This window comes from Clupea harengus, chromosome 2 (genome assembly GCF_900700415.2).
Source record: "Clupea harengus chromosome 2, Ch_v2.0.2, whole genome shotgun sequence".
Classification (NCBI taxonomy): Eukaryota; Metazoa; Chordata; class Actinopteri; order Clupeiformes; family Clupeidae; genus Clupea; species Clupea harengus.
This window is the reverse complement of record NC_045153.1, coordinates 13,445,506-13,456,064: the sequence shown is the minus strand read 5'-3', so window position 1 is coordinate 13,456,064 and position 10,559 is coordinate 13,445,506. Positions and strand designations below refer to the sequence as shown.

Genomic DNA, 10,559 nt, shown 5'->3' with positions numbered 1-10,559 from the left:
GTAAAAAAAGGTCGCTGTGTTTTCCGCTTTCTCTCACGCTGAACGTAAATTACAGTGTTCTGTCAGCAGCAGAGTGTTTGCCTCTGACCTGTGGCCATCTTGAAACCCAAACCCCTGAAGTTGGGCTGGTTTGTGATGTTCATTGCAAAAGTCAGTTATTTTGAGAGTTTGTGTATCGAATTGCACGACTGAAATGTTACGGCTGTTGTTTACGGGAATCACACCTGTGTAAACCTGAAGGTGCTTGAGAACTGGACATCAAACATTAGAATAGCTCGCTATGGTCATTAGCAATACCTTCTCTTCCTGTTGCTTGTGAAGAGGCAGAGTTATTATAAATCAGACTAAATGCTGTTTACATATAGAAGTTGATTTACTGTTTGTGTATTGAAAATCACCTGTATTAAGTCCTCTTCACATTGGTGTTGCTTGGCTGAATTATTTGATGGGTAGTTGACATAAAAACCATGATCGTATGTCATCAATGAATGCTGTTCACAGGTCAGATCTTACCTTTGTGATTGTTTCTGCCTGAGGATGACACTCCACTGCCAGCAGGTTTTACAGCACCACTCAAACCAGTTTCACTGGGAAGTGATTGATGAAATGAAAGTCACATTTATTTCCCTCTGTTTTTCTGTTTCTGTTTCCCTTTTCTTTCTGTCTCTCTTATTGCTCCACCTATCAGACGGCACACCCGTCCGACACCCAGTGGCAGCTGGACAAGTGGCTGGAGAAGGTCCATCGGAAGCGGGACTCCACAGAACACGACCCGGGAGGGAGAGGAGACATCTCGGACTCTGAACGCGGGCCCTCCCCAGCCAGGTCGTGGGGACGTAGCTACAGCCCAGGCCAAAGCCCTGCTCCCAGCCCCAAGTTTGACTACAGCCCCAGGCATAGCCCTCGGCCTAGTCCTGCCTACAGCCCGTGTCCCAGTCCAGGCCGCAGCCCGGTGCACAGCCCGGTGCACAGCCCGTTGCCCAGCCCTGCAGCCAGCCCGGTGCCCAGCGAGTGCCTGAGCCCCAGCCCCATACGCACACACCGCCCCAGGAGCCCTAGTCCGAGCCTCCCCCCACCACCGCCCTCGGGGTCTGGTCCGTATCCTCCTCACCAGGCCCATCACCAGGAGAGCCACAGGCCCCCTATCCAGACCTCCAGCACCGTCCACAAGCCCAGAGTCAGACCCTGGGTCCCTCCCCAGCATCACAGCACCGACCCCCCCGGCCACAGGTCCAGGGTCAGCCCCAGCAACCAGCTGCATTCCAAGCAGGGCTCCACCACCACCTCCACCGCCACCACCGCCACTAAAGCCTCACATAAGCACTTCAGTAAGGCTAAGGACCAGGGTGTGGAGGTCAGGACGAACCATAGACCCAGCCCTGCTCCACACGGCAGCCCCAGGCTTCAGGGACAGGCAGGTCCCAGAGCCAGTTCTGGTGAGAAGGCCAGAGCCAAGCATTCCTCCTCGACGGAGAGAAGCCACAGACAGAGTGATCACAGACAGAACGATCACACACAGAGCGATCACAGACAGAGCGATCACACACAGAGCGATCACAACAACAGCCATAGATCTGGTGATTCTGTCCACCAGAAAGCCAGTGATAATAGCCACAAAGCCGGTGAACATAGCTACAAAAGCAGAGAGAAATCGAGCGATCGCGTCCAGAAGTCCAGCAACCATACCCACAGACCCAATGACCAGAGCCTCAGACCCAGTGACCACAACCACAGACCCAGCGAACGCCGGCACAAACTAAACCACAGCGCCGAGCCCAGCCCCAAGCATCAAACCCACCCTCGCTCTTTGCCAGGGTCGAGCCGCAACCCTACCTCTAAAGCCAAACACTTGCCGTCCACCGCAGACGGCAGCGGCAAGGCCCTCAGCAGTAGGACCACCTCCAGCTTGGGCCCCAGGCCTGTCCCTCAGCCGGCCTCTTTAGGCTCCCTAACCCTCCATTCAGTGCCCAAGCGCTGCTCGAGCCCCAGCCCCAAGCCACAGGACAAAGGCAGGAAGGTGCCGGTGCCAGTGCCGGTGCCATCGCAAACAGCCTGTTCCAATCCCCCAGAGAGGGAGGCCAGGCACAGGGAGCGAGAGCAGGAGGTGGCCGGGCGTGGAGAGGCTCGTCCTGGGGGCCAGCAGCAGCAGCAGCAGCAGCAGACTGTGAGGGGGCAGAGGAGACTGGCGGAGGAGCAGCTACTGAGACGCCGCTGGGTCCAGAGCTCGGAAGAGGAAGAGGAGGAGAGGGAGGAGGTGCAGGAGGACGAAGAGGGGGCGGCGGTAGAAGAGGAGGAGGAGAAGCACGAGAGGAGGCGGCGGCGACAGGAGGAAGGGGAGCGGGAGAGGAAGAAGAGGAGGAGAGGAGGGGAGCAGAGCAGCGAATGGCTGGCCGTGCAGCCAAAGCAGAGACCACACACCAACAGCACCCGCCGACGACACCCCCACCACCCACAGCCCACGCAGGACGAAGGTTACGCTGAGGAACAGGGCCAGCGGAGGAAGAGGAGGAGGGAGAGTGAGAAAGAGTCCCAGGCGCACCTCCAGGACACTGCAGGCCATCACTCTCCACCACCACCCCACTCGCCCACTCCCGTCATCCTGTCCTCAGAGTCTTCCTCTTCCTCCTCGTCCTCCTCGTCCTCTTCCAGTTCCTCTTCCTCTAACTCAGAATCGGAACCCGAGGTCGCCGCTGCTCCGGCGGGGAACGTTGCCAAGGTCCGCGCAGACTCCACGTCGCGGCAGCGCGCCGCGGCCAAAAGAGGACGACACCGGCCAGGCCGGACCTCCGAGCACAGGCCCGTTGTGGTCCACCCCAGCAAGCCGAGCGCTGCTGACCCGGCAGAGGGCCCTCAGAGTCGGGGGCAGCACAAACTCTACACCCTGGTTCCGTACGGCCGCAACGAGAAGAGCTCCACCGTATCCAGCCGAGGCCTGAAGAACCTCCTGGTGAAGATCGACCTCTCCCTCCTCTCCAGAGTTCCGAGCGTCACGGCGGCTGCTCCGCAGCGGAAAACCTCCTCTTCCTCGTCCTCGTCTTCCTCGTCCGCTAAAACCAAAGACAAAGCAGCCATGAGACACCTCTACCACCCTGAGCAGGACCCCGCAGACCCCAGGAGGAAGCGCAAGGTAACGCCAGCAGCTCCCCTTCCTTAGAGGGACATTTGTGTCTGTGGCTATTCTTTGTGTCTGTGAACTTTTTCTTTGCTTGGCTGCAGTTTGGTGACAGCTGCCACCCATTATATGTACTGACACCTATTCAGTGGATGGGTTACACTTTTACCCACTTTGTTAAAATGTGTGTCTGTGGTTTGTAGTCTGCCCTTTATTAGTTTTCCACCTTTTTAATGGCTACGCTGACTTTCTTGCCGTCGTGATTAGTCTTTTTTTAGCATGGCATCAGTCTGGCTGCAGCTCCCTCCCATGATATTTACTGCCACCTATTCAGTGCATTCTACTGGCCTCACACCCAAGGAAACACTTTAACACTTTGGCACAAAGCAAACCAGTGCCTTTGTCTAAGTTTGTGCAAGGAGAAATTAACAACACAAACCAGAGTCATTTGGCTTTGATGCAGCTATACATTACAGGTTTGACCTTCCACAGAGCTTCAAGGCCATAGACTGTTTTTATTGATATTGTCACTAAAAATGGATTCATGGTCCTTGCAGTGGTATGAGAAACGTATATACTTAGTATTGAGAACATCATAAACAGGTCTAGAGTTCTAATTTCTGATTCTGTATTAGATGATAATTCATCCAGAAGAGCTGTCTGAGTAGCTGTCCATTTATAAAGTAATGACCTACTGCACACACACACACACACACACACACACACACACACACACACACACACACACACACACACACACACCTAGTATGAGTATGTGACCCAGTACAAGCTCAGTATTCAACAGCAGGTCACTTGACAGCTCATACCATAGTTAAATTTTAAATGAGAAAGTGTGTGTGTGTGTGTGTGTGTGCTCTTTGTCTGGTGTCAGGCTGAGAATGGAGTCGGCCACAGGGACAGCAAGAGGAGCCACGCACACACTAACCCCCCCTCGCCCCCCCCGCCCAGCGCAGCCAGCCGAGAGCACCTGGACCCCTACCCCAGCTACAGAGCCAATGGGTGAGCAAACAGAACCATCTGACCATGGCACTCAGCGTGAGCTAAAGGGTGAAATAGTTTGCACCGTGTTTATTTTATGCAACGTGCACTAGAGTATAAACCCCTTGAGTGTACTAGACGTTACTCAACATACTGCGACACTTCGGAGACATGTTGAGTTGAATGCTCTGTGTGCTAAGGAATATAGGGAATCATTCATGGTTGTATGTACATGCAGTCGGCCGGTCACTGTGAAGAACAGCAGTGGGTAAAACACGCGGCCGTTTCTGTGAACGAAGACATGTTGAATCCTTCGTCCAAAGATTCTTTGATTGGTTGAAATGAAGATGCTACAATTTTACTTAATTTAAATGACTATTATGGAGTTTTTCCAGCATCTGCACATCCTTCAGCTCCCATTTTAATATTTAAAAATGAAGGGCATCTGTCTCGTTTGATTGTGCAGGTACTCAGATGATTATCTGGACTGCCAAAAAAGGCCCCTCTCCCCCCTTTCCCCTCTCTCGGATACTCCAGAGCCAACCAAGCCCTCCGTGAAGGCACAGGACAATGACCAGTACTACCCAGACATGACAAGTCATAAAGGCCAGGTGAGGACCAGAAACATTCACCAGACAAGATCAGTAAATACAGGCTAATGTAGTGTTATCTCTCTCTCTCTGTCTCTGTCTCTGTCTCTGTCTCTGTCTCTGTCTCTGTCTCACTCTTTCTCTCTCTCTTTCTCACACGCACACACACACACACACACACACACACACCCACAATTGCATATTTAGTTACAGACTCACAATTACATTACAGTCAATTTGGGGATTTTTTATGTCCTCCATGTTTTATGCCCTTAGCTATGCCATGAGGTTAAAGAGTCACTCTGGACCAGGTGCAACTCAGGAGGTTGGAGGACAAGATCAGTAAATACAGGCTAATGTAGTGAAATAGAGATCACTAAATACAGGCTAATGTAGTGACATAGAGATCAGTAAATACAGGCTAATGTAGTGACATAGAGACACTTAAGAAAAGACGAATCAGGAAGCATGTCGGTTAGAAAGATGTGTGGTTCCTCAAAAGTTACCACAACTTGTGTCTGTGGGATCTGTCAGTGAAAATGATGGCCTCGACGACTTGTGGCTTGTTGCAGATGCGCAGGACACAGCCTAAGGTGGAGATGGAGACAGTGGGAGTCTCGGGTCACCCTCAAGGTTCCTGTGAGTCGTGGGCCCCTGGTGTCAACCCAGCCATGCGCCATAGAGGAACAGTGCCCTATAATGATGTGTGAGTGATTGCTTTAAGTGAGACTCATCTGTTTGTGTCTGTGTGTATGTGAGATAGTGAGTGGGTTTGTGTATGTGTGTGTGTGTGCCTGTGTGTGTGTGTGTATGAGATAGTGTGCGAGTGGGTTTGTGTGTGTGTGTGTACTATGTGTTTTTTTTATATGTGTCTTTGCTCATGCCGTGAACAGATGCGTGTGTGTGAGTGTGAGTGTGTGTGTGTGTGTGTGTGTGTGTATGAGATTTTGTGTGTGTGTGTTAATGAGATAGTGTGTGTGTGTATCATTATGGGTGCCATGTCATGTGTCTGATGCCTGACTGTTTCTCCACAGCTCTCAGCATGCTGAATACTACATGCACGAGGCCAAGAGGATGAAGCACAGGGCAGACGCTATGGTAAGAGCCCACACTCAACATAAGCCTTTCCTGTTGCGCAACTGGTAGTGCAAAGTTCAAAGGGCACTAAGGTCACGCGCTCTTGACCCAGTGAACACACAGAAATAAATATGTGTAGAATACTGTAAGCTAAAAAAAGCTTTCCTTTAAGTAACTATAATACATATTGTAATATAATATAGTACTATTTTACAGTACTGTAAGCTGGTTTTCCTAAAAGTATCTTGCTGGCCTGAAGGGAATGGAGTTTAAAAGTCAACTAAATATCAACAAGTAGAGCCCTGTTTATAAAGATGATCAGTCACATATCTGTACATCATTTACTTTCTTTTGTGTAAATTGTTCACACCTTATGTATTTCCTGCTTCTCTCTGTGTGTTTGTGTGTGGGTGTGGGAGTTGCTGTCCCATGCGTGTGATTGCTGATCTGTGTATCTGTGTGTATGTGTGTATGTGTGCTTCCACTGTCTATGTGTGTGTCTGTGCTTGTGTGTATGTCTGTGCACGTGCACGTGCACGTGTGTGTGTGTGTGTGTGTGTGTGTGTGTGTGTGTGTGTGTGTGTGTGTGTGTGTGTGTGTGTGTGTGTGTGTGTGTGTGTATCTCCTCTGGATGCAGGTGGATAAGTTGGGTAAGGCAGTGAACTATGTGGACGCTGCGCTGTCCTTCATGGAATGTGGCAAAGCCATGGAGGAGGGGCCTCTGGAGTCCAAGTCTCCTTACGCCATGTATGCTGAGACAGTGGAGCTCATACGGTGAGGCATACTCACGCACACACACACACACACACACACACACACACACACACACACACACATACACATACTCAAACACACACACACACACACACACACACACACACACATGCACACACACACACATACTCAAACACACACACACACACACATATACATTAGCCTACCTTTACTTATACTTCACATGTGTTACACACACACACACACACACGCACACACACACATAATGACATTTTCCTTCCACCTCCCACCCTCGTTCTCTCTTTTTATCTTTTTCTATCTTCTTCTCTCCCTCTCACCCTCTCTCACCTTCATACACAAGTGCACATTACTTACACATGTGGACTTATGCACAAGCACATTCTCCGAACCACCTCTGCCCCCTGCCCTCTTTTTCTCTCCCTTTCTGTCCGCCTCGTTTTCTCTCCTTCGTTGAAAGACTCACACACACACACACACACACACACACACACACACACACACACACTAAGACACTAACTTACACACACACACACACACACACACACACACACACACACACACACACACACACACGCGCGCGCGCTCACTCACACACTAACTCACACACATACACACATACACACACACACACACACAGACACACACACACTCAAACGCTCACACACACACACACACACACACACACACAGAGACTCATTTACTCACACACTCAGTATCTCACATGCACACACACTCATGTACTTACCCATCCTCTTACAGGTATACACACGTATTATCTCCGTCTCTCTCTTTCTCTCTTTCTCTTTTTTGATGTCCTCCACTATTTGTGCCCTTAGTTATGCCATGAGGTTAAAGAGTCACTCTGGACCAGGTGCAACTCAGGAGGACAAGCAGCTGGCTGTGCTCTGGTAAGTCCTGCATTGCTTGTTTTAAGATGTCAGACCCCCTTCCAGTATGCCACGTCAGAACTGAAAACCTCACTAAGAACAACAGTCAAATTTTAATACACACGAGATAGCTCTCTGCCAGCCATTTACGCTGAGTCACTGTTAGCCATTAAATGCTAAAACACATACGCCGTGCTTGTCAAACTATTGGTGTAAAAGCCAAATGAATACTATAAATCTCTCAGTCTGTCAGTCAGTGTGTCATCCTGAGAGTGTTTTTTTTTGCGCTATTACATGCATATTACACCCTCTTGGCTGTTCCTTTATATCATCCCTCTTGGCTGTTCCTTTTCCCCTCCTTGTGGATTTGCATGTTTCCATGTGTCATAACAATACTCATGACAGTGTTTGTGTACTTTTGAATGTGTGTGTGTGTGTGTGTGTGTGTGTGTGTGTGTGTGTGTGTGTGTGTGTATGTGTGCGTGTTTGTGTCACTTCTAGTTTCCGTTGCCTTGCTCTCCTGTACTGGCAGATGTTCAGACTAAAAAAGGACCACGCCCTGAAATACTCCAAAGCTCTGCTTGACTACTTCAAGGTATGTCCTCCACACCGTGTGAACAGCATGACCAGAGGCACAACCTAACGTCTAAAGAAAAACAAAAGCTTTATCCTTCCCTGTCGTGTGTTCCTAACAGAGTTCTCCAAAGGTCCCTCATAACCCAGCTACAGAAAGTGATCCTGTAAAGTAAGCACTCCTCATGATTATTCAAAAACATTAAATCATTGAAAAGTAGGAATTTCAGACATCTTAAATTACTTTTTTCTTCGTGTGTGTGTGTGTGTGTGTGTGTGACTCATAGGGGCTCTATGCTTCCCTCCCCAACTCGAGCTCCTCTGGGAAGCCATGCTGGCAGCTCCACCTCTCCTTTCGTCACCATTCCCCAGCGCATCCACCAGATGGCAGCAAACCACCTCAACATCACCAACAGTGTGCTGTACAGCTACGAGTACTGGGAAGTCGCCGACAGCCTGGCCAAGGAAAACAAGGGTGAGCCCTCTAGTCTGTGGGGGTTTTGAGTGTAGAATCACACCATACTTCAACTGCCCTGTCAGAAAAACAACCCTGTGCCTTTAAAAGCGGTCACAGTCAGAGCTCAGGAGTGACTGATTTGACGGGAGGTTTTGGGATTACACTGAAGAATGTAAAGTCAGTCGACTGATTAAATATTGGCCATGTTTACTTCACTTACCTTGCTGGCCCTGTGTGACTTTAATGTATTTGCCTCATGTACAGAAGCTACCTCTCATTTGCCAGTGGATTGCAGATTTCGTCATCATTCCAAAAATGTATCTTGTTTGTATGTTAATCCTAGTCTCACATTTCCTAATTGTTACTACCTGTTCTTTTCTCTTTTCTTTTTTTACAACAGAGTTCTTTAACTACCTGAACAATCTCACCGGCCCCTTGACCCTCCACAGCAGTATGGCTCACATTGTGCAGTACACTCGTCAAGGACTACAGTGGATACGCATCAGCGCTAACCTGTCCTAGCATTCTGTCCTGAGGCTCTCTCTCTCTCTTCCTCTTAATCCAAGAATTCTGCCTTTACGATGTCCAAGAACTCTGTCTTTAATCAATGCCAAATAATACATCTGTCGCGGACAAGGAAGAGTCTGGGAAACCCAACCCACAGACCGGCCTAAGACTGAGCTTCACAGCCAAAACATTTTATTATCCTTCTCTTGTTCCAAACAATTGCTTTTGCCTTTGTTTAATCTGCACTTATCACTGAAGGGGCCCTAGCTTCCAATGAAGTCTACGAGGCCAGTCTTTAAAGCTCCTCCTGTCAAAGTCTGCAATCTGTCTCTGTACTCGGAGCCAAGGCCAGCTCCTTGCCAAAGCATGTCCCAGGGTGGACTCTCTCTCTCTCTCACACACACACACACATTGTCTTTCTTTTTCTCTCTCTCTCTCTTTTTCTCGCTCTCCTGCTTTCACTCAAGTGCACCTAAATCAGGATCACACCGCCTAAGTCACACAGTCCACTGCCCGCTCAGTCAACCAAGTGCCCTCGCAAGGAACTTAGTTGCCTTTTCTGGATCCCTTTAGCCTCCCAGGGCAAACAGCACTGTGTATTACACGCATAACTAATTTTCAGGGACTACTGTTTACTGTTCTCAAAGTGTGAGGAGGAAAGGGATTGGGTGTCTGTGACTGCAACACTTCCCCTCAAAGATGGCGGAAAGTCATTGGAGCCGCATGGTAAAGCAGTTTCCTTGTTGAAGAACCCTGCAGCAGGAAGAAGCTAGCTGTTTCCCATAGCCCTGTACAGAGGCTAAACTGCAACGATGCAGCTTTATTTGACTGTGTCCACTGCTTTGCCAAATGTGCCACATATTGTTTGTAAACATGTGGTGAAAAGGTCATACTATGAGAGGATATGCATGAGTAAGGATGTCTTTCTTCTACATGTGGCATCTGTTTGTGGTTAACACATTCCTGTAGTTGCCCGTGGAAAAAGGAAATTAGGGTTTAGCACACAGTGCCCTCAAGTGACCTAACAGTCACACCCAGTGGTTTGCAATCCAAGTGCAGTTATCAAAAAGACAATGAGAAATTTGAATGTGAATAATCTGTTTTTGTTTTCTACATCTTTGATTTTGTACACGTTTTTGTTGTGCAATATGTCAGGTTTTGTATTTGTCAAGACAAATAAAATGTCAGAGATTGCCTGTAGATGCAATTGGTATTTTCTTCCTGAGTAGTCAGCGTATTAATTTGTTTTTCCATCTATGCAAAGACTATTTATAGAATTGTAATACGTTGTTATTAAAGTTTTTTTTTCCAACAGAGACGTTGTGAAGTTGTGATTTTTCTGCATTCCCTTAAATTTCCGTGATTCTAAAAATGTTACGTGTCAAATTGTCTCGGAAGACATCGCATCGGCGGTGTTAGTCTGCCTCCCAGTGGATAGCTGCAGCAGGACCACTGTGTTTACATCACATGAAGCGTTGTAGATAGAGTCCAAAAAGTGGAAGTACGTTAATGAGTGTCGTTATCTACAGCTACCTTTTTGTCGATGTTCATATTTATTTAATGTTTAGTCTGAATAATTCTACACATTAGTAGACCTATAT

The 10,559-nt window shown here is 48.6% G+C and overlaps 1 protein-coding gene across 1 annotated transcript in view; it reads left to right on the top strand.

The window, feature by feature from the left end:
• aff3 (AF4/FMR2 family, member 3) overlaps nt 1–10,274 on the top strand; it is a 31,633-nt gene extending 21,359 nt beyond the window's left edge. The window contains exons 9-19 of the mRNA XM_031583340.2: nt 689–3,127; nt 4,005–4,132; nt 4,578–4,722; nt 5,274–5,407; nt 5,736–5,799; nt 6,416–6,552; nt 7,371–7,442; nt 7,923–8,016; nt 8,117–8,166; nt 8,282–8,469; nt 8,852–10,274. Coding sequence (XP_031439200.1) covers nt 689–3,127; nt 4,005–4,132; nt 4,578–4,722; nt 5,274–5,407; nt 5,736–5,799; nt 6,416–6,552; nt 7,371–7,442; nt 7,923–8,016; nt 8,117–8,166; nt 8,282–8,469; nt 8,852–8,973 — 3,573 coding nt within the window. The 3' untranslated portion in view covers nt 8,974–10,274. The remainder of the gene's footprint in view (nt 1–688; nt 3,128–4,004; nt 4,133–4,577; nt 4,723–5,273; nt 5,408–5,735; nt 5,800–6,415; nt 6,553–7,370; nt 7,443–7,922; nt 8,017–8,116; nt 8,167–8,281; nt 8,470–8,851) is intronic.
• The last annotated feature ends 285 nt before the right edge of the window (nt 10,275–10,559 follow it).